At 40.9% G+C, this 23,365-nt stretch overlaps 6 protein-coding genes across 6 annotated transcripts; 3 read left to right on the top strand and 3 right to left on the bottom strand.

The window, feature by feature from the left end:
- Window positions 1-1,167: 1,167 nt before the first annotated feature.
- Window positions 1,168-2,118, bottom strand: PV08_08163 (uncharacterized protein; the record flags this gene model as incomplete). Its single annotated transcript, XM_016382489.1, has 1 exon — window positions 1,168-2,118. The coding sequence occupies one exon, from the start codon at window positions 2,116-2,118 to the stop codon at window positions 1,168-1,170; it is 951 nt and encodes a 316-aa protein (XP_016233192.1).
- A 1,971-nt stretch (window positions 2,119-4,089) lies between these two features.
- PV08_08162 (uncharacterized protein) lies at window positions 4,090-4,566 on the top strand (the record flags this gene model as incomplete). Its single annotated transcript, XM_016382488.1, has 2 exons — window positions 4,090-4,299; window positions 4,408-4,566. The coding sequence occupies 2 exons, from the start codon at window positions 4,090-4,092 to the stop codon at window positions 4,564-4,566; spliced, it is 369 nt and encodes a 122-aa protein (XP_016233191.1).
- A 1,785-nt stretch (window positions 4,567-6,351) lies between these two features.
- On the bottom strand, window positions 6,352-7,451 carry PV08_08161 (uncharacterized protein; the record flags this gene model as incomplete). Its single annotated transcript, XM_016382487.1, has 2 exons — window positions 6,352-6,934; window positions 6,988-7,451. 2 exons carry the CDS (start codon window positions 7,449-7,451, stop codon window positions 6,352-6,354), a joined length of 1,047 nt encoding a protein of 348 aa, XP_016233190.1.
- An 810-nt stretch (window positions 7,452-8,261) lies between these two features.
- On the top strand, window positions 8,262-9,371 carry PV08_08160 (uncharacterized protein; the record flags this gene model as incomplete). Its single annotated transcript, XM_016382486.1, has 2 exons — window positions 8,262-8,294; window positions 8,343-9,371. The coding sequence occupies 2 exons, from the start codon at window positions 8,262-8,264 to the stop codon at window positions 9,369-9,371; spliced, it is 1,062 nt and encodes a 353-aa protein (XP_016233189.1).
- Window positions 9,372-9,752: 381 nt separating this feature from the next.
- PV08_08159 (uncharacterized protein) lies at window positions 9,753-11,015 on the bottom strand (the record flags this gene model as incomplete). The annotated part of the gene is made up of 1 exon (XM_016382485.1): window positions 9,753-11,015. The coding sequence occupies one exon, from the start codon at window positions 11,013-11,015 to the stop codon at window positions 9,753-9,755; it is 1,263 nt and encodes a 420-aa protein (XP_016233188.1).
- Window positions 11,016-11,789: 774 nt separating this feature from the next.
- PV08_08158 (aspartate-tRNA(Asn) ligase) lies at window positions 11,790-14,516 on the top strand (the record flags this gene model as incomplete). Its single annotated transcript, XM_016382484.1, has 1 exon — window positions 11,790-14,516. One exon carries the CDS (start codon window positions 11,790-11,792, stop codon window positions 14,514-14,516), a length of 2,727 nt encoding a protein of 908 aa, XP_016233187.1.
- Window positions 14,517-23,365: the final 8,849 nt, after the last annotated feature.

The raw sequence follows: 23,365 nt of genomic DNA, 5'->3' as shown, positions 1-23,365 counted from the left end.
TGTTGTTGCTGTTGTTGCTGTTGTTGCTGTTGTTGCTGTTGTTGCTGTTGTTGCTGTTGTTGCTGTTGTCGGTGTCGTTGTCGGCAAACAGGTGTTTCTTGTCATTGGTATTTCCTTGTCGAATAATGTTGTGTCTTGTCGAATAGTGTTGTATTTTGCCGAATTACCTTGTCGAATAAAGGCTCTTATTAGCATGTAGTCCTTGTAGAGGTTACCTACTGTTGGTGACTGGTGTATTTCAAAAACTGTTGTCTTTGAGAGAATACTTCTTGTCAGTTGCTGTTGTTCGTTGACTGCTGCTGTTAGCAGAGGAATGTTGCATGTGGGATGTTGTCGAGTGTGGCTAAGTATGCAGGAGGTTTGGCTGTTGGTTAGAGACTGTTGTGGGTTGGAGCCTGCTGTTGCTGTTGCTTGTAACTTATTCTTGCACAAGGGCTTCTGTCACTAGGGAGCTTTTGTCGCTCATGGGTTACTGTTGAATGGAGGTGCTTCTTGATCATAGAGAGTTGCATATTTGTCGACTGCTCTCTTCGTGTTGTTGGCTATAGCTTTGTTGGCTGGGGCAGTTGTTGTCCTCCGATTGTTCATGACTCAGTGCTGGTTCTTATCGATTTCTGTAACCGGTCATTTTGGTCGGGGGTTGCCATCTGTAACGCCGCTTGTTACAGGTTGTCATTTATTGGCAAATGTTAACTGTCTATCACTGTCGCGTTGTTGAGTTGGCGGGTGTTCGACTCAGCCCTATTGTCCTTCGTTGAAGATCATTCTCGGTTGCCGATGATGACGAACTGGAGTCTGGAACTGGCGGACCACTGAGTGTTGTTGACTCTTCGCGTGACTCGGTCAGATACGTCCTTGAATATCAAGAACATGATGCGCAACCCTAAAGTGACTGTTCCCGGGAAGGTGCTGTGTTCATTCGAGGACAAGCTTGTTGACCGTATATCTTGCAGTCGAGGGGACATTGGCTGGGAGGACTGGCCACTCATGCTTATAATCCGGGAGATTGATCAATGGTAGATGCTGTAACTCGGTATCAATGGTGACATTGTCATCATTGACCAAGAAGTGGGCTCCTGGGCCGGCGGTGTGAGTGAGGGCTCCCTAAAAGTTGTTGTCGAGTGCTGGCTGGGCGAGGTGTTATCAGCTCCCTCCGGATTGTTGTTGTCAGTTCCAATGTTGATTTTGTCTGCGTGGAGAGCGTGGTTGTTGTGCTTTTGCAAGGCGACGCTGTCCATCCACCCAATCAAGAAGAAGTAGTGCCGGTCGGATGTACATTTCTATCTTCTCCTCTGGGGTCAACCACTGCGTTGTATTCGCGGCGTTGACCTCTTCTGGGCTTGGGTACTGGCCTAGTGGTCCAGTAACCCCCTGTTGACGTGGGAGGGGCTCTTCCCAACTTTCAGGATTCGCCTGGTGGGCTTGGAGCGCCCCACTGAAGTCCTGAACCTGGAGTTGTGGTCCAGGTATCTCCTGTTGACATAGGAGGGCGTTTCCTCCAGCTTCAGGAGGTGTCCATTGAGCTTGAAAAGCCCCGTCGAAGTTCTGGACTTGGAAAATTTGTCCAGGTACCTGCTCTTGAAGCTGGAGGGGATTGCCCAAAGATTCAGGGCTCGGCAATGGGGCTTTGAAGAACGCCCCGCCCAAATTCTCGACATGGACCTGTGGTCCAGGAGCCTCCTGCTGAGTCGGGAGGTCTTCTTGCCCAATCTGTTTGATAGTGGCAGGGAGCTGGCCGTGTTTGACCTGCTCCTTCTCATCCTCACTCAGCCTGAGAGGGAGAGGAGAAAAAGCGGCATCTAAGCCCTCGGGCTTCAATTTGCAGGTTCGGTGATGCCGTATCACATTGTCTCTGCGGCTGGAGTACCTGCATGAGCGCCACACACAAATAAAGGAGGCGCTGGCCTTAGCCTTGTCGTCCGTAGATGCCTTTGCACACTTGGCTAGATGCCTCCTGAGATTGGAGGGATCCTTGAAATTGGTGCCGCATCCCTTGCAAATATATGCATCCTCATGGATGCCCTTGACATGTGTCGTGAGGGTGCTCTTGGCCTTGAACACCTTGCCACAGCCCGGATAGGAGCAAGAGAACCCACCGACTCTGTCGTTGTTTGCCATCTTTGCTGTGGTAGCTGTTTGAAAGATAGCAACGGAGAGATCTCAGGAGCTAAAACAATGGTTAGCTTGAGGATGTCCACAAAGGCTATGGGATCTTACTTTGTTGTCGGGGTGTGCTGGAGTTAAGTGTACAGGAATGCTTCCTGTTGTGAGATGTTGATGTAATCTGTGTTGTGTTGTATTGTATTGGGCGGGAGGCTGCACTGCAAGTGTCTGGATTTGGATTTGAGGGAATGATGCTGGTGGTTGTCGTGTGTGAAAAGTTGTCGAACACTTGAAGTATACAGTTGAAGTTCCCTGAAGAAAAGGAAAAAATGAGAAGGAGGGGGACCCGATCATATTTGAGAGATTCGGATGAGCATGTTGAATCTATTCCTGGGGACAGGCAAAGTATACTCGACAAGTGAGCTCCTCCAGCCAAACCTTTGAAAGATCTGAGAATGATTCTTCAGTCTCACAACGGGGCCAGACAGGTGAGATGGGCCGGTCCTCGTACTGGAGGCACTCGCAACCTACTCTACCAAGTCAAAGTTATTTGACAGACAAAAAAGCAAATTCGTATGATTCATGAATTGGGTTTACGCACACACGCGCACCTCAAAGTGCTCCGCATTGTACGTTCGTGTCTCATTGCCGTGTGAGCCTGTGTACTTGAGCCGCTAAAGAAGTTTTGCTGCAGGGAACGGCAGGAAGGAAGAACTTAACTGTGCAAAATCGTTTCGGTGGAGACGTACTGAGATCCGAATTGAGATCATAGCCGGATCTTAATGTCAAATCTGTACACCCTGTCCATCCACATTGACCGAGTGGGTTCTGCTTCCCGGGATGAATCACCCCTTGTGATCTGTCCATCCCGAGTTCCAAGAAAATCCTCCGGTCTAATATTTCCGGAAAATCCCCAGTGCGTACCTTCATAGCCTATTCAGCCGCATTCAACCATGTCTTTTTTCTAGCTAGATCTTGCTTCACCTAACTTGTAAGATGAAATGAGGCTTTGTTCTCATGAGGACGGTTCGGCTGGAGTGCAGGGGGAGTTGGAAATTCATAGGCCCTACAGTCGTCGATCCTGTCCTCCAAAGGTCCGCAATGGGTCTCGAGGACCCCCCTCCGGTTCGGCTGGATTGTTGGGAAGCTGGAAATTCATAGGCCTTACAGTCATCGAACTTGTCCGCCACAGGTTCAGAATGGATTTGGAGGACCCCCCTCGGTTCGACTGGATTGTTCGGGGGATCGGAAACTCAGAAACCTAACGGTCATCTAACTTGTCCTCCAAAGGCCCGGAATGGGTCTGGACGACCCCCTCGACCACAGAGGGGCGAAATCTGCTCATTGTCATCTAGCTGGTGGTGGTCTGCAGTCACCATCGAGTTCTGCGTGCATCTTGAAGAAAAGACTCGCTCTGCTGATCAAGGGAAGTTCAAATCTTCTGAATGAGTCTCGAATGGCATATCGACGCATATTGGGTATGGTTTAGGGTGAGTATTGGTCTTGCTGCTGAGGAACAAGGGATGAAGTCCAGATTAGGTATTTCACTGCCTTGCACACAGCCTTGGCACCGAGATCTCGCTGAGGTGAATATCTCTATACGGGTTACTGCCCCACGGCAGATCAGAACATGAATCGATGTGCTCTTTCTGTTAAGCGAACGACTGCTGCATCCATCACGGATGATCATCTCCGTTCTTCGTGACGAGGTCTGGGGAACGAGTCTAGGGGTGGGATGAGGTTAGTATGTGGAGTTCACGGTCGCAGTGCGTCCAAGAAGGTTCTACTACGGCGAACCATTTCCCCACCAGTGGCAATTCTGCACTGCCGCGCACCCGCCAAGCAGTCACACTCGAACGTTTATCTCTTGGTCGTCGCAACCAGCGCATGAACCTTACTTCTTCTTTCTCGTGGGGACCTTAGTTCCATCGAGGTGTCGCGAACTCCCAAAGCGTCGCCTTCTACGCTTGTACTTAGACCTGGACAATGGGGAACATCTGCTCGAAGTCCGCCAATCAGCCGGACAACTTCTCCACTCCTGGCCATACATTGGGTTCAAACGCGGCACCAAAGCCGGCAACAGCTCGACCCCCCCAGAGACTGACGGAGAGCATCCCCGGCCGGAAACTTGGTGGTAGTAGAGACGGAGCAACAAGCCCGGACAATGCTCGAAGTGCTGCTGCCAGAGCCGCCGAGGTGAGATTCATCGCAAATGTTGACATGCATTTTCTCCTTGAGACAGTCGAGGTCCCCGCTGGATCCTCTGATGTGGCTGGACTGCAGCGACTGACCTGGGTCCCATAGGAACGAGCTGCTAAAAGCAACAAGACCGGTGGCAAGCTATCCGCTCAATTGTCGAGTCAGAAAAAGCAAACCCAGAACCAGCTCTTGAATGCTGGCTCAGATGCAGAGCGGAGAGCTCGAGATGCCGATCAGGCTGCACAGGCTCGCAACTGGAACTGAGCCGTTTGTCGGTGGCACGGATACTTTGAGTCGGATTTGAATTTTTTTTTCTGCCTTCAACATGCCCTTTTGACAAGCCGGTAGGAGTGGGCTGGCATGGTTGTTCTATTTTGGGCTTGAGAGCCCCAAATATGATCGAAGGTGTCCCGAGAGAATAGTGGAGCGTGGGCGTATGATCTGTCCGCTCGAGTCTCTATGGACTCTGGAGACCTTAAGGTTCGTTGTGAAGGATGTTCTAGTTCGACGCTGAGTCAGGCACCCACAGCACTTGGAGCATTCAAGATTTTGGACACAGTGCCGGGTGCTGTTGGGGGTGGCAAGGACCAGAATGTGGTGTTGGTTTGTGTATGTATTTGTCAAAGAAGCGGAATGCAGTTGATGATTCAGAGAACATGACGCTAAGCAAAATCGTTTCTTGACCATACCAGGACATGCGAAATGCTTTGATCGTGCATGTATTTGGCTCATAAGGCAATTTGATGGTGAGTTGTGAGATCCAACTAATGAGCGAATGCAGGGGAAGATATCGTGATTGTGTTCGACAGGTGACGCATTCGTTGCTAGCAGAGGGAGGAGCACTGTAGGAGAATGCCAATTCGGTGAAAGATGCCTACCGACAGGTACCTACAGGGCGTCTACAGTCGTCCATGAGCGTTCACCTTACCTACCTAACAGTTTCCCTACCTTAGGTACTAACAGGCGCTTGAGACACCTATGACAATGATGCTCGGGCCCTCCGAATGACCCCCGAAGCCAGTGATCAGCCCGCAGTTACGGATCAGTCCAAGCCCTTCCCTCCCGCCAACTCCAACCGATACAAGCGTGTCGACTTCGTCGTCCTTCGACCATCCCCTTCCATTGCGTATTTACAACTATACGTTACGTTCTCTGGTTCAAGACGACATAGCCGTCCGATCGAATAGTTTCCAACGCAACGCTTCAACGGCGAGATATTATGACCAGTATACATGCCGCCTTCGAAGGCTTTCGCCATCCGCCTATCTCAATACCTCCCAAGTTATGCAATTGTCCACCTCGCTCTCATCACAAAAGCCCGACATCTCTCCCCAGTGCTGCTGTTAAAAGGCCCGAAGAGGGTGAGTGGTACAAGAAGCAGACGTATTTACGTTGGGATGGATTTCAACGGGGTGAATGCACATCACATAGAAGTACATACCCTGCAAGGAGGCCAATGCCGAAAGGGGAGGGTGAACGTATTGTTTGAGTTTCAATGGACAACCTAGCGGATATGATATCCTACACCGGACCAGAAGGGGAACACGATCCGAACACGAACATACGCATACTTCAAATACCTACAATGTGGAAGTAATCGGTCGCGAAGGAAGGGGTTATTGTCCTCTCACAACGTGAAAGCGAAGGTCTCTGTGGAAATAAGGCTACCAAAAAGACATACTGTGACTGAAAAGGTTCTGGAAAGAACTTGTAGGATGTGGTTTTTCCCGATGATTGTTCCTGTTTGCATTTTCTCATCTACGGCATTTCCTACCACAAGCCCCTTGACCCTTTCGTTTGAAGTTCCGGATCTCTCTATCCCAGAACTGTTTTTCACGCCCTTGGACGTTGCTTCCCCTGAGTTTTACAGCCCAGCCTTCCACAGCCTGGTACAATATATTGTTTTCAGTCCCAACGCCAAAACGCCTGACGCTATGCCATGTCATGCTCATTCCAGTGTCGCGTTGAGCTCGTTCTACTGTGAAAAAGGCTTGACACCAATCTCGCTTTGTTTCCGTCGTCTTTGATATCGAATCGTATAACGATAGCTCACTCATCCTTGGCTTCGTTGGGGAGCAAGTTACCACGGACAGCGAACATCTTTCCAGTTGTACCAGCAACGAAGCCGTCGACTTGGCGCGCGTACTGTTCGGCTTGTCGGCTGTTCAACATACTCTCCAGGCGACTTGGCTCCGTCGGCAACTTGAACAGTCTCTGCCACTCGTCTTCGGGTAGCGGTGGCTGTTTGGAGAGCGCTCGAGCGGCGTTCTCAGCTTTGCGCTTGGCTTGCCATTGCTGAATTTTAGCCTGCTCTCGAGCCATCGCTCGCTGATAATAGGAGAAGTTGTTAGCCTCGACATGATGAGTCTCAATTGAGTCAAGCAAGTTGTCGGCTGTTTGGGACAGGTAAGGATCGATGGAGATAGTGAGGCTCTCGAAGTTTGGTGCCAAGGTGTCGTTCTTGATGATTGGGTTGTTCTCAATCTCAGCCACAGAGGTTGGAGGTCTCATGACACCAGACGACAGCATTTTAGGGATTTGTTGCAGGAATGTGGTGACCAGGTGGGAATTGTGGACAGTCACAGGAAGCTCAACCAAAATGTCGGTATATTTCAATCCGGACTTTAAGAGGCTGAGGTATTTGTTAGCACTAAACATCTAATGGCAGGCTTTGGAAAAGCTCACTTCTCAGTGGTGAATTTGTTCTCCTTGTAGGCGGTCATAAACTGAGGAGATATTCTGAAGGCTCGGATACTCATGATACCTTGGGAGCTGCGACTGACGTCGTGGACTAACGCAACCGTCTTTTCGTTCAACTCTTTCTGGTAGTGAAACTGGTTCTCGATGAAGTTGGTGTTTACAAAATTGCCCAAGTTGGCACTTGTATACCACCCCACATTGTTCGCATCTGCGTTGACCTCTCGTAGCATCCTGATGTATTCAGCTTGATATTGTGTGTTCGACTTCGCTCGGGGCGCCGCAGCAGCGCTGTTAAAGTGCTGTTGATCATACTGCGCCTCTGGTGGTAGGTCGACGACGGGGAAAGGGAAGCAGTTGGTGACTTCGAGGGTCCCATTGCTTTCCATACCAGTGATGAAACCAGTTGCGACGGTGGGAAAACGAGATGCACAGTGTTTGATCACTTTCATGACCACCTGAAGCCACTGTCAGTGGGGAAGGAGAAGATTTCAAGATCGACCTTACCAGCGCCTCGAGCTGGACTGCCTTGAGAGGCGTCTCTTTTCTGTGCACATATTAGTGTCCGTCTCCAAGTGCGCCTGGAGGATAACGACTCACTCTGTAGGGGCAGCCATCGTTGCTGTGTATGTGTTCGACGTTGGTTCAATGTGGCATAGGCCATGGGCCTTTGTGGGAGCGGACATTTTTGCGGAGGATCGAAAAGTGGAAAGTCTGCCGACCCTCAAGTATCGAGGAAAGTATGGCGAGGGGTCTTCCACTTAAGGATACAAGGCTGCATTCTGGGATGGATGATCACTGAGTATGAGGAGGGTGCTTATCAAAGGTCTACAGAGTTAACATCTCTTCGGTAAACGTCGATTTACTTGGTACATGTCGTGCAAAGCTGTTGCCTTTGCACAAGGTTGTGGATTGCAGATACATGTTTGGCTAGTTCCCACGCATGTAAGGCATAAACGCGAAGACAACATCCTTCTGATGGGGAGGGAGAATTCTATGCTGATACTTTGAACGAGAGTCACTGCGAGGAACCACTTCCGGTTCATGAAAAGGAAGACGCAGCATCGTGTTAGGGACACGGACGATCACCGTCGTTGTATCGGGCTCTGCGGTTAATATTCGGCAGCGTCGTCCTGTGGTATGACGAATGTTGATATATTTTTTGTCCGCATCATTGTTTCTGTTCGAATATCTCGTGCTCATATAAATGTGTATATAGATTTGTTTTATCGCACATGTTTGCTGGGCCATAGAGGCCACCCATGTCGTCCAATACTAATCTCGATATATGGCTTGTAAGTCGAGTTCGTCCAGAGGGTATTAGCACTCTAACATCCGTGTAGGCTGGAGCATTTGCGGCGTTCTCTGTCGACCTGCTTGTTTACCCTCTTGATACCCTCAAAACACGTCTTCAGTCGCAGGATTATGTGAAGCTATACAAAAATGCCAATGGCACAACGAACCGCTCTTTATTCCGTGGACTATACCAAGGCGTTGGGTCTATCATACTCATGACCATTCCTTCCTCCGGCGCGTTCTTTACGACCTATGAAGCCTTGAAGTATAGCCTCGAAGATGTTGTCCCTCCGAACTCCACTCTATACCTCCCCAAACCTGCCGTACATGCACTCGCAAGCGGTGGCGCTGAATTGGTTAGCTGCGCAATCCTGACACCGGCCGAAGTCCTGAAGCAAAATGCTCAGATGCTGAGCTCTGGGAAAAAGGGCTCCACATCCCTTCAGGTGCTCAAGAACTTCCGAAAACAACCTACCAAATTGTGGCGAGGATACACAGCTCTCGCAGCGAGGAATCTCCCCTTTACTGGCCTTCAGTTTCCTGCCTTCGAATCATTAAAGAACTATTTTATGGCGCGGCGGAAAGATAAGAAAGGGGCACCGGTCGATGGAATACTGGAGCGAGCCGGGATCACTGCCATGAGTGCCGGTATAGCTGGTAGTGGTGCCGCGTGGATCACGACTCCTATTGATGTGGTGAAGACAAGGATAATGCTCGCGGCTTCTGGAGAAGACCCTCCAGCAAAACAAGAGGCGAAAGGTAAACAATCCAGTTTTCTCATGCATGGAATTCAAAGTTCCAGGAAGAGTGGTTTCACTGTTGCGAAAGAGATTCTCAGAACAGATGGCATCCGAGGTCTGTTCAGAGGAGCGCTGCTTCGAGGCTGCTGGACGGCACTGGGTAGTGGATTGTACCTGGGGTGTTACGAAGGGGGTCGGTTCTATCTGGAAAGCTCCAGGGAGAGTAAAAAAGAGGGAGATCATCTTATGCAACGAGATTGGTCCAAGGTGAAAGTTGGCATCGGCCCAAGCAGATCCCAAGATTCGGTGAAGAAAAGTGCCTGGCAAGAAGACTGAGGCTGGATGGGATGTGGCATTTTATGCACATGATGAGACTTCATCCGTATGGTTCCTCACTGGGTCGGTATAGACTCGAGTTTTCGAGTCCAGACTCAAAGGCACGTTGACGTACCCACCAAGAGACCTCTGCACCTTTGTTTTGCTCGATGCTACAGCCAAGGCCGGCCAACAGTCAGTCGTCATCATATCCAGTTCTCCTGGATTAGACCTACGAAAGATTAACAGCTCTCACCCAGAAAAATGAATCAGCTGGACAGATACTGAAGAAGATCAACGTAGCAGGCTTTTCAAAGACGATCCAAGACGAACACCTATGAACGTGGTCTTCTTTGCGATAACCCCAACAGTCTGGGTTACATTATCTTCTGCAGCAGCAAGCTATGTCATTTCAACATCACGATCTTGATGGCCATTAGGACCGTCTTCATCAACCTCAACATCTCCGTCCTCGTCGGCATCGTCTTCTTCCTCGTCTTCCCAGGCGTCGTCATCATCCATCTGGTCCTCTACGCCAAGCGATTTGTTCAAGCCTTGCACCAGTTCGAGCGCATGGTCTCGTAGCCGATCATCCTCATATTCCTGAAGCCGATACAGTCTAAGGCAATTGTCAAGCCATTTCTTCGCCGTCTCTTGACTCTTGGTCTGTTCTTCTGGCGCCGTTCCCGGCTTCTGTGAAATTAGCACCTGGCACCATCCGCCCAAATACCAAGATTCGACACTCTGGTCGTCTTCGCGGGTCAATCCCTCAAGAACTGTCATGGCTTCTGGCTCTGCTTCGACTTCCATGAGTAGCCTGCTCAGACTGACGCGAGTGGCAAAGTCTGGCCGTGAGCTGGACTCAGTATCTGCAGGAATGTCCTTCCAGATCTCCATACTCCGCCGGAGTGCCTGTCTGGCGTCATCGATGCGCTCTTGGCTTATGCGGACGCTCGCCAACGTCTGCAGAACACCAGCGCTCAGGTACTCAGGACACACTGCGACAGCTTCGGTAACAAATGCTTCGCATCGCTGTTCAGCGTCCTCTTCCCAGCTCAGGTCCGTCATGTAGACCTCGGCCATTGCACAAAGGGTATCTGCGAGTTTGGCCCTTTTCTCATCTAGAATATTTGTCGTCTCGCTCAGAGACTGTGCATCTTCGTCTTCCAGTACATCAATCTCGTTGCGTAGTACCTCTGTTCCTTTCTCGAAATACGATATGCTTCTACTGCCACCTTCTTCGCACAACTGTGCCAACCATAACCACGGCTCTGCGCTCACGAGAGCGCCGTTTTGGTCGATCTGTACTGCACGGGAGAAATCCTGTCTTGCAGAGTCGGCGTCTCCAAGCGCTAGTTCGATCTCTGCTTTCACGAGCAATGCCTCTGGCAATGTTGATTTACCCTGCGCGGCGAGTTGTAACAGTGCGTCCACATCTGCATTTTGTTCGGTGTCTCTTTCAGCCTCCAGTTGTCGAAGTGCTTGCTCGGCGAGGGGCAGCGCAAGGTCGGGTTGTGACTGTTCGAGAAGTTGTGCCGCTTCCGTCAAAAGGTCTTCGGTCGATCGCTGGGATTGCTTTGGCCCTGCGGATTTCACGAGACGCGAGTTTGTGGATCGAAGAATGTCTTTGCCCGTTGATTGGGACTTGGCCTTGGCTTTTGCCATGTCAAAGAGGTTCGTACAGGAGAAGATTCGTAGATATAACAGGTAAAGACAACTTCTCGTGTAAGACTCGTTCCACGATCATTCATAGAGGCGTGAAGTTCCCAAAAATTTTGGCGGACACAGCGGAGTTGAGTCTTGTTAGGCAAGTATAGCGAATTGTGGCTTGTAGCTTGTGGCGGGATCGGATTAGTCATGCAGAACGCCTTCGATCAAGATCTCGGGCCGTCGCTGGCGGAGCGAACATCCGCTTTCATGTCGTATCTCCTCGAATCCGCTTTTCTGTCTTGACTTTTCACTCGTACGATGGTGCTTTTTATCTATCTTAACATGGGGGTTTCAAGTTGCAGAATTGATGGTCCTTCTCCCCTTCTTTGTGGCCAGTTGCCAGCCGACACCTTGTCCTTGACCATAATGAAATGACTGTCTGAAACTGGATGCATCCCGGAATCTGCTTTAATCAAGCAAGGCACAATGGTAAATCATTTCCTGGCAGGATAAACGATGCGACTCCATGAAGACTCTTCCAATGAATACGGTGACGTAACTTCTCGATGATTATTTCCGATTACTGGTACGGGTCTTCATGAGATTTAGTTCCGAGTACTCTAAACAGGGCCGCTGCTGATCCTTGCAATGATGACGCCGGATCAAGTCCTTTGCTACTCGTATTATTCTACTTTCCCCAATGTTCTGGGCTGAAAGTGAGGTCTGCTTTCCCCTTTATATTGAACATTTTGTGTACTGGCGCCGGGCTCTCGTCCATATCCTACCACAATGGCCCAGGTGAAAAGTATCATCTTGGACTTACGTGACAAGGTATCCACTCACAGACGTGGCTTGAGCGCTACGCTCCGACGACATGGCGAAAAGGAATACCGAGGGGGTTCAGAGAATGACGTGGCGAGGATCATTCAGGAGAAAGAAAACTGTTCCAGCAGCGAGGAGGATGACTCCGATGTCCCACCACATGAGCTGCACGCAAAGAGCCTGAACGATTTCCTCTATAATGATGACCCTCCTGAAATCAAAAAGCTCTATGGAAAATTACCTTTGATGCAATCTCAGGATGACTCGCCCAGGAGCGACCTCTGGAAGACCGACTGGACTTCTCTAACGCGAGTGGGCACCGACTATAATAGTCAGGAAATTGTATTTCGTGCTCGAGTACATGTCGTTCGACATATGAGTGCAAAGCTTGCATTTGTCATTTTCCGCGAGCAGACCACTACAATCCAGGGGGTTCTGCGCGCTGTTAATGGTGGAGTCTCTGAGAACATGGTCCGATGGGCCGAACATATTCGAACAGGCACAATTGTCATAGCCAAAGCGATTGTTAAGCAACCAGAACAGACCGTCAAAAGCACCAGCACCCACCATGCTGAACTCGATATCCGGGAATTGCACGTCGTCTCCGCCAGAACAGCTCCTGTCCCTTTCAGCGTCTACGAAGCGGACGCTGCTGATGGTCACTCGATATCAGACCGACTCAGATTGTCAAATCGAGTGTTGGACCTGAGAACGTCATCTGCTCAGGCAATCTTTAGAATCCAGTCGAGGGTGTGCAGCGTCTTCCGAACCTGTCTTGAAGACCATGGCTTCTTGGAGATACACACTCCGAAGCTACAAGGAGGTGCAACGGAAGGTGGTGCCGACGTATTCAAGTTGAATTATTTTGGCCGACCAGCATTCCTGGCGCAAAGTCCTCAGCTGGCAAAGCAAATGTGTATATCAGCAGACTTTGCCAAGGTGTTCGAGATTGGGCCCGTATTTCGAGCAGAAAACTCGAACACGCCACGACATCTTACGGAGTATACAGGTCTCGACCTGGAAATGGCTATTGATCGTCACTATCACGAAGCCATGTGGTTAATTGACACTACTTTGAAAGAGATCTTCAAGAAGGTGTACGAGCGCAATCGAAAAGACATCGACACCTTAAAACACCACTTTCCGCACCATGACTTGGTCTGGCTGGAAGAAACACCGAGAATTACGTTTGCAGAGGGTGCCAAAATGCTCAACGATTCAGGATGGATAAATGATGATGAGAGTCAACAATCTGAATTCAAAGACCTGTCGACACGAGCTGAACGACGGCTTGGAGAATTGGTGAAAGAAAACTACCGCACTGACTATTACATACTAGACAAGTTTCCTGCTTCCGCTCGACCCTTCTATACTATGCATGACGCGAAGAATGATCAAGTCACAAATTCTTTTGACTTCATGGTTCGTGGACAAGAAATACTTTCTGGTGGGCAGCGCATTCATGATTACACGCTTCTGAAAGAACGCATGGAAGCCCAAGGCATGGATACCAACGATCTCAAGGAATACCTTGAAGCCTTCGAATGGGTGACACCTCCCCATGCAGGTGCCGGCATTGGACTGGAACGCTTAGTGTCACTCATCCTAGATCTGGGGAATTTGAGATATGCATCATTGTTCCCTCGCGATCCAAAGAGCTTCCCGGAAAAGCGACAATCGTCATTACAACATCCTGAAGATAACACATTAAACAGACCAAAGGGACGCCTTCCACCTCTTGAGAACCTCGTGGCAAACTATGGTGACGCCACTAACACATCCTGGATGGATGAAAGATTCCAGATCTGGCGAGACGACAAGACAGGTGCTGCGATCGCATATGTTCCTACACATGACCGGGCAATCTGCCCAGGAACTCCGCTCTGCGATCCGCGCCAGCTTGGAGATGTCATCAATGCATTCCTGGGCTGGCTGCGCCGTGAGACGCAACTTCGACCTTTGTTTGTCTTGGTTAATAAGGATGTTGAAGAGGTTCTCGGCGACAAGCTTGGGTGGAAGAGCTTCACAAATGTCGCAGAACAACGTGTCAATCTCGCCAATCATGAACACCTGAACCTAGATGCCGATGTTGAGCGAAAGATCAGGCATGCAGCAAAGCAGAGCGTGAAAGTGGAGGACTATGGAAGCAAGGTACCCGACGACCTACGAGAAAGGGTGGAAAATCGAATTAAAGAGTGGCAAGAGGAACGAGAAGGCCCACAAGTTCATCTGAGCGAAATCACTCCATTCAAAGATGCCTCACATCGACAATATTTTATCGCCCAAGACAAAAACGGAAAAATCCATTCGATGGTAGTTCTCGCACAGCTGGCATCTCGATACGGCGTACAGATCAAGTGGGCATTGGATTTTCCAGGGGCTGAGAATGGAAGCGTCGAAATGACGGTGCAAACGGCCTTGAAAGCTGCTGTTGACTCGGGCTACAAATCGTGTACTTTTGGAGCCGGTGCGACGGCGACTTTGACCGTTGGGCACAACCTTGGGGGCGCGAAAGGCGCAACGCTGAACTCATTATATCAAACATTGGCTGCTAAATTTCACCTGGACAAAAAGACCGGCTTTCGAGCGAAGTTCAACACACTGGATGACCCACTATACATTTGCTACCCTCCTAGAGGTCTAGGGCGAAAAGGAATACAGGCTGTTGTCGAGTTTTTCCAAGAGGGTGGATAGGTGGCCAGCTAGGTATCACTCGTTTTGCAGCAACGTTAGGCATTTTACAGTCGACATTCAAGCGAGGCGTCAAGATGGCTTTGGTGCAGGAGAGGAGGGCACGACAGGACAAGCTGCCTAGAGCTACACTCATGTTGAACAAGGCTGAGTTGTGACGGGGTCATTACAACCTCCATACTTGCGCCGAACGCCTCCGCGGAACTCCGCCGCCTAGAGCGCTCCTTTTGCAAACCTTGCAACACCATGAATTCACTCACTTTAGTCACTTTTTCGCTATATCATAGTCCTCAGGATGGAGGAACCAAACCTCCCCGACACAAGGACGCCGGCCCCCGACGAGGAACTCATCGGTCGCCGCTGATGCCCGGGAGAAAAGCCTCTTCACCAGAACGAGAGAATTTTCACTTCTTTGCCATATAAATAGATAGAATAGCGACCTCCTAGTCCTGGAGGTCAGACTTATCAATACATTCTATTTAGCCCCCGATATCGCCTAGAACTAAGTGTTGCACAACAGTTATAAGCCCGGTTCTTGATTTCGCTTAAGACACCTATTAGTTAATACTCTAGTAAAGCCTTATCATTACAAGGCTATTTAACCAAATATATCCAAACACATTAGATCTCTACACATATTTCACGTCTTAAGTATTCACATAGTAAGAAGTATATCTTACTATACTTTCTTCATCACAACACTCAATATATCGAAACTAAATCTTGAGCCTCAATCAATAAAATTAATTATAGTTACCCTTTTCAAGTCCTCAAATTAGGATAATTAGTTCACTTTCATTAAACTATATACTAAATACTGAGAGATATAGAAATATATTAACCCTAATATTAGTAATCTTTCTACTCTAAAGTATCTATTTATTCTGAATTTATAGAACTTATATTAAGATAGTTAAACTCTAGAATAATAGCGAATAAATCTTCGCTTTATAAAGCGATAATAAAAGTAGCAATATAAATAATATAAAGATAAACTTAAGATCATTAATACTTTAGATATTTAGATAACAGAAATAATCTTGATTAATCTTATAATATATTTAAAAGAAGAACACTCTCTTTATATAACACTTTAATAACTTTAATAAAGATTTACTTTAATAAATAGATTTAAAGAACTAAATATATTAGTTAAGTAAAAGAAAGTAATTAAGACTTTAAAGACCTATTAATATATTAATAATTAGCTAGATAAATAGCTTAAGACTTATAATAATATAAGCTATCTAAATATATTAATTATTGTAAAATATTCTTTAATCTATAAATTTTTATAAATAATAAAATTATTTAATGAAATCTTTACTATAATAAAGAATATAAAGCTACTTAACAAGAAGTTTATTCTTAATTTTTATAAGTTAATTAAGTTCTTCTAATGACTTAATAATCTAGATAAAGACTCTAAAAAAGGCTTTATTTATTTATATAATTTATTTATATCTCTTAAAGACTAAAAAGCTAATAATTAATCTTTAATATATAAGATTTATAATATTTCTTAGTAATATACTTAATATTTTTATATTATTAAGTTAATAAGGTCTTAAGATTAGAAACTTAATTCTATAAGATAAGTTATTTATAAGAAAATAAAGAAGAATCCTGTTTATATAAAGCGATTTAAATAGACTATAAAAAGAGTTATTAACTTAGTATCTAAGTTTTTCTTCTTCTTTATAAAGAAATAAGAAAAGAAAATAATATTTATTATAATAATAATTTATTTAAGGTCTTTATACTTAAGATTAATTAATAAGAGCTTATATAATAACTAAATTCTAGACTTAAGATTTAATATTTATATATACTAACTAGATACACTAAATTATACTTCTTAATATTCTTCTTATCTTAATAAGACACTAACTTATAATGTTAATAAATATTTAATTAAGTTAATTAGAATAATCACTATTAATATAATATTTTTTATAGAACTTACTTATATTATTTTAATAGATATTCTATATATTTAAAGCTTTATAACTAAAGTGATCTTATTATTAAAAATAGTAATTAAAGATATTCACTTTATAACTAACTCCTTACTTAGAATAAAAGAAATATTTCTTTAAAATAAAATCTTTATTAAATATATATATAACTATTATAATCACTTAATATTTATACTTTATAAACACTTAATATTTATAATTATAAATATATAATAATATAAAAAACTTAGTTATCTAGTCTCAATTTAATATAAAGTTCTAAAGCACTCTAGTCTAAATATTATTAATTATTTACTAGATACTATTAAGAGAGTATAAGTCTTAAAATAAGACATTTTTAGTATAGCGAAATATAAGATCTATATACTTATAAAATCTAAATAATAGATCTTAAGAATTCTTTATAATAGTGAGAAATAAAGAGATAAATCTTTAAACTAAATAGTCTTTAATATTATTTATTTTTTAAAGGGATAAATTATGAATTAATATATAAGTTATTTATAAGACTTTTATATCTATATAAACTATATATTTATTTATAACACTTATTCTTAAGTAAAAGAAATTATTTTAAACTAATTAATAATAATCTAAATATAATTTAATAAGATATTTATATTTTTATATCTAGATAATAAAATAGCACTAAATAAGAATTTCTATAATTAACTTTACAGGCTAGAAATTATTATTAAATACTTAGCCCTTTATACTTTAGTCTAAAATAGAACTATAAAATGCTTAGAAAACATTATTATATAAGTAATAAGAATCCTTAAGATTTAGGGCTATCTCTCTCATTTTTTATAATTAGAACTAGTTAAGATAGCTAGCTATTTTATTAATAGAACCCTATCGAGATCATTAAGATAAAAAACTTTTTATAAAGCTCTTTATAAAAGAAAGCTAATCTTTATATATCTCTACCTAATTAGGTGTAAAGTGTTTATTTATAATAAGTAAGTCTCTAGGCTTAAAAAGCTAAAAAATAGAGTAATAGTTAGTTAACTAGTTAGCTATAATATAAAAAATATATAGTGTGTTTAGATATCTATAACATAAAGAATTCTTCACTTTAAAAATATAGTCTTTTATAATAATATACTATATAATCTTAGTGAAGTGTAAATTATAGAGTAACTTTATATACTCTTATTAGAACTTATTAAAGTCCTTAATATTAAAGCTTTTATTCTTAGCAGCGAAGTTAATAAATTCTCTTTTAATTAAGATTCTTTTATAGATCTTAATGATCTAGACATTATTATTATCTCTCGCGATTTAATATCATTATTATAAGTTAAGAAAGAAAGAACTCAAACTAAGAGAGTGAAAATCACTCTATTAACTCTATATATAACGCTTAAGACTAGTATAGTGTCTAGTATATTTAGTATTTAATAATTTAGAGTTATAAATAGTCTTTAGTCTAGCACTATTTTATAACTCTCTATAATATAAAAGACATTATTAAATCTCGCTAATTAGGTTGCGTTATTTTTAGTAACTACTTTAGATTTAGTAACTACTACCTAATTAGGTAACTTACATAACGATACTTTTATTATCTCTTTATATTCTAGTGAAATATTAACTAACTTAGATAAGAATAATATCTTTTCACCTCATAAACGATAGCGATAATAGCTATTTAGATATTATTAAAACTACACTATATAATTAATAAGCGATCTTTATAATCTTTACTTCTTTTATATAGTATTTAATAAGGCGCTAAGCGAATAGCGAAAGATTTATAAAGATAATCTTTCTTTCGCGCTATAAATCTTTCGCTAAATACTAGCGCACTTATATTAGCGCTAATTCAAGATAGTTATAAACACAAAATAAAGCTAAGTTCTCTAAAGCAAAATAATTAAGGAGGTAGAACACTTATATACTTAAGAAAAATAAGTTATTCCTTTTATATAGATATTTATATATAAATTTAATAATAATAGATAACCTTATTTATCTTGAAAGGCCTTAAAAATAGTAAGCAAAGCTAATCGAATAGACTATAATAGTTTAGCGATAGTTATAACTTAAGCAACTCTATTTAATATCAATAACGCAGGCGAAGAGCCTATAAAAGGCACCTAAAGCGCTTATAATGATACTGAAGAGAAAAACGCGTCTAAGAAAGGTCTCGACGCGTCAAAACACGCTGCGAAACGTGTGATACTCGCTCGACAGAGTGGCATAGTAATACCACTGAAAAAGAGTAATAGTACAATTAAAGAAGACCTAAAGACGATTGTAGAAGGTCTCAGAGAAGAGAGTACAGTCTAAGTGGCTTAACGCTCTTCGCTAGATAGCCAAGAGAGTCCCGTAGGCTACTAGCTCGCGATAAGTACTCGAGAATAAGGTTAAGAGGCGTCTTAAAGCCATTAAAAAATCTCTAGCAAAGCTTACAGCTAGCCCTAGGCCAGAAAAGATAATATAGACAATAGTCGCAGCGAGAGACACTTAGACCGCGACCAAAATATAGATATTAAGTAGTAGCCTTAACACAAAACTAAATAGATATATTATATATATCTCGATATCGACAGTGAAAAGTAAGCTAAATAAAGAAGTGCTAAACAAAGTTAAGAAGACTATTAGCGCTATGATTATAATCCATGTGCTACATAATAACAATATAGATATAATTATTCTAGACAAGGCCATCAAGAATAAAGCACAAGCTTTATTAAGTATATAGAAACTATAAATCTATAAAAGAGACTATCTAGTCTCAATTAATAAACTCTCACTCAGTATAGAACTTATATATAGAAAGTATATAAACAATATATATCTTGTAAGTTAGATTTATAAAAGGTTAAGAAATATAGCCTCAAGAATCTAGATCTTCCGAATTAAATAGCTCTACTTATAGCATTAAGTTTAATATATAAGAGACACAGAAAAAATATATAGTACTCTTATTATAGACTTCTATATAGAAGATATAAAAAGAAGTACTATCTAAAATAGCCTAATAATTAGGGCCTAGCTCTATAAGATAGACTATTTTAATAGGTTACTCTAAGAAAAGTAATACTTTAACTACTAATAATGAGATTATATAAAAACAATATATATAAAGTAGACAAGATATAGTAGATACACTAGAGACCATTAAATAAGCGAGTATAAAGAGACTAAAATATTATACACAGCCTATAGTAAAGTCCACACTATATAGTATAGATAAGAATACACTATTTATTAATAATATTATAATAAGATAATCTATAGATATTTTATAGCGAGAGTATATATACTTAGTATATAAATCATACTTAATCAGGCAGCAATAAATACTTAGAGATAAATAATAATATTTAATAAATATCCTTAAAAAGTCTCTCTAAAGTCAATAATCTTGAGAAAAGTCGATAAACTCATAATAATAAAAGTAATAGCACGCGACCCATAATAAAGTCATATTAACTTCACTAAGAGCTAGATACTAGGAGAGATCCTAGAATTTAGCTCTTAAAATGAATAGACTAAGGATTATTCAATATAACTATGGCAACTTAAATATATATACTATACACACGCTATTTAATAGCTTCACTTAATCACTTATTTTAGTAATTTAGGAACTAGACTAAAATAAGTATATAAAATCAATATACTATCTAAAGCTTTATTAGCTAGTGTATAAGGCAATATTAAAGATAAAGATATACTTTATAATTAGAAGAGATATAAGCGTAACACACTAAAACCATAAATAATATAAACTAAATATAGTGAGACTAGAACTAAGCCTTTAGAATAGAAGTATCTTAATCATTAATATCTATAATTCTTTAGGCGATAGAATAAGGCTCTCTATATAGTTAGCGATTTAACAAGCTATAAACTAGGCCTAGAGCTAGATAATACTTCTAGGCGACTTCAATACTTATCACCCTAAATAGAGAGAGAGAGAAATCATCTATAACTAGTATATAAACTATCTACTTTAAGCTATAAAGATTAAAAGACTATAGTTACTTACAGAATAAGGAAACATTACTTAATAACAAGAAACTAGAAAATTAGTTATCGATTTTGTATTCATAAAGTAAGCGATTAGCACAAGAATAGTATACTATAAGATAATATTATAATGAGCCTTAATAAAAAACTATATCTTAATTCGTCTTTTTCTAGATATCGACCTAGTAATACTACAAATAAAGAGTAAGCGATTCACACTCAATAAACTAGATATATATAGCCTATAAAAAGATATTAAAGCTATATCACTAGAAGACACTCTAAAAGATTTATAATAAATAATTATAAAGGGCCTAAAAAGACACTATCTTTTAATTAGATCATTATAAAGAGCGAGGCCTAATTAGTCACTAATAATATTTAAACTACTAGCGAGCTCAAGATATATAAAGTGTAAATATATCGCAACAAAAAACTAGAAGACACTATAAGAATTATATCACCTTATAAATAGACTAAAATAAGAACTAAGAAGAAATATAAAAGCTAACTAGCGTCAATATATTAAGAGCCTTACATAAAATAAGAATAAAGACAATATCTAGAGAATAACTAGGTAAAGTAAGAGAGCTATATACACTATATATAAAGATCCTTATCTATCATTATTACACTATATATTAAAAGATAATCTAGTTTATATAGACACCTAGAAAGATAAAATCCTTAGAGCGAAGTTCTTCTCTCTCTTAACAAGTAAATAAAAAGAGTGCGAGAAGTACACAATAAATACACTAAATATTCAGTAAAAGATAACAATAAATAAAGTTTATAGCCTAATAGTTAAGCTTCTAAATTAAAAAGCCTTAAGACCTAATAAAATATTAAATAAAGTACTAAAGTAACTCTCACTTATAATTAATGACTACTTAGCGCACATAATAAGTAAAGCTCTCGCGCAAGAAAAGCTCTCTAAAAAGATAAAGAAGTTTATAACTCTCGCTCTAAAAAAGAAGAAAAAGAAAGACTACTCTCTCTTAAGTGTATATAAATTAATAGCCCTTAAGAATACCTTAGCGAAGCTCATAGAGAAAGTGTTAACTAATTATATAATAAACGCCACTAAGAAATATAATCTTCTCCCTTAAAACTAGATAAGTAAACATTAAAATAGATTAACGCTCTTAGCTATCGACCTTATAATGACTTATATAGAGCGTATATAATAAACATAATTAGGCTATATAATATCGATATTAAGCCTTAATATCACGAGAGTCTTTAACAATATACTTTATAACACACTACTTAATATCCTTATAAGAAAAAACTTCTCGAAATGGCTAGTTAAATCTATTTAAAGCTTTCTATCTAGAAGATACATATAAATTATATATATAAAGCACAAGAGTGACTAAATAAACGCCAAAATAAATATTCTATAAAGCTTCTCTTTATCGTCGATTCTATTTCTCTTTTATATCTTAAGGCTTCTCGAAAGCCTTACTAATAAATAAGACAACACTATAAACTTTAACTTTATTAATAATATAAATATTATTATATAGAGTCTAAGCGAGAAGCATAATTATTATAAACTAAATATAGTTTATTAAGAATATAAGAAATAAGTAAAGAGTTATAAGACAAAATTCGCCTCAGAGAAATATTAGCTTATTTACTTTATAAAGAGTAAGCGACTCACTAGTAACCTATAAATAAATAATATCTAGATCATAAAACAAAAAATTGCCTCGAAATAAAAGGCGATTAAGATTCTCGATATATAGCTTAATCTAAAGCTTATATAGAAAGAGTATATCGTGTATATAGCCTATAAAGGACTCGCAGTATTAAAGACGCTAACTTAGCTAGTTATATTAATTTAAGAACTATCGATATAAAATACTAGGCTTCTTTATATAGCGATAATATAGCTAATTCTTCTCTATAGCTCGCAGAAATAAAGTATATAAATCGTGTAAGGATCGCTCTTAATCTCATATATTAGCTCATTAATAAAGATACAAAATAGATATCTTTAAAGCATAACAAGAAGATATAAAAAAACTCTCTAAGCCGCCTTAGAGAGAGAGATATATATACTCTCACTCGATCTTATCGTTCTTATCTAGACAAGAAGAAGTACACTGCGAACTATATATAACTTGGTCAAGAAGAGTATTTAGAAAGCGTTTAAGAGAGTATAGAATAATCTTAGAACAAGATATTAACACTGAGTAAAGTTTTTACACCTCACTAGAGAATATATCTAAAAGAAGATAAATATCTATATTAAAGAAGAGATAAGTCACTAGTAAACCTTATATAAATAGCATCACTATCGTTATCTAGAGATATCGCTATTAAAGGGGATAACTCTCTATAAAGCTATAGATCGCGACTAGAAAGCTAGATAAAAAAAGGTTAAAGCGATCTTAAGGGATCCTAATCCCCTAATAATCTAGATAATCAACTAAAAGCTAAATAGACACACGCTTTACACAGGCCTCTTGAAAGCTAAAGTGATAACATTATTTCTTCTTAGAATAAAGATAATTAGGCTCAATAAATAGCTAGCAAGAATCGATATCCTAAGTATACTCTCGCTATACTTATGCGACCAATATATAGAAATAGTATATCACGTTCTTCTATATTACTAAAAGTATAAACAAGAGAAGCTTCTCTAGGCTTACAAAACATAAAGAGTCAACAAGATACTCTCAAGGCCTAAGGCTATAAAGTACACAGCTCGCTAACTGCTCGCATAAGGGGTACTGAGATACCTATAACTTACAAGGAAGATAGAGAAGAAAGAGACATTAAAGTATACACCCCTAAGGGACTATACTAAGTGATAGAACAAGATCTTCTATAAATCGAAGGAAAAGATAATTATAAAGCGACAAAAAAAGTAGCAAGAAA

Source organism: Exophiala spinifera (assembly GCF_000836115.1).
Source record: "Exophiala spinifera strain CBS 89968 unplaced genomic scaffold supercont1.6, whole genome shotgun sequence".
In the NCBI taxonomy this organism is placed as follows: Eukaryota; Fungi; Ascomycota; class Eurotiomycetes; order Chaetothyriales; family Herpotrichiellaceae; genus Exophiala; species Exophiala spinifera.
This window is presented reverse-complemented; position numbering and strand designations above follow the sequence as displayed.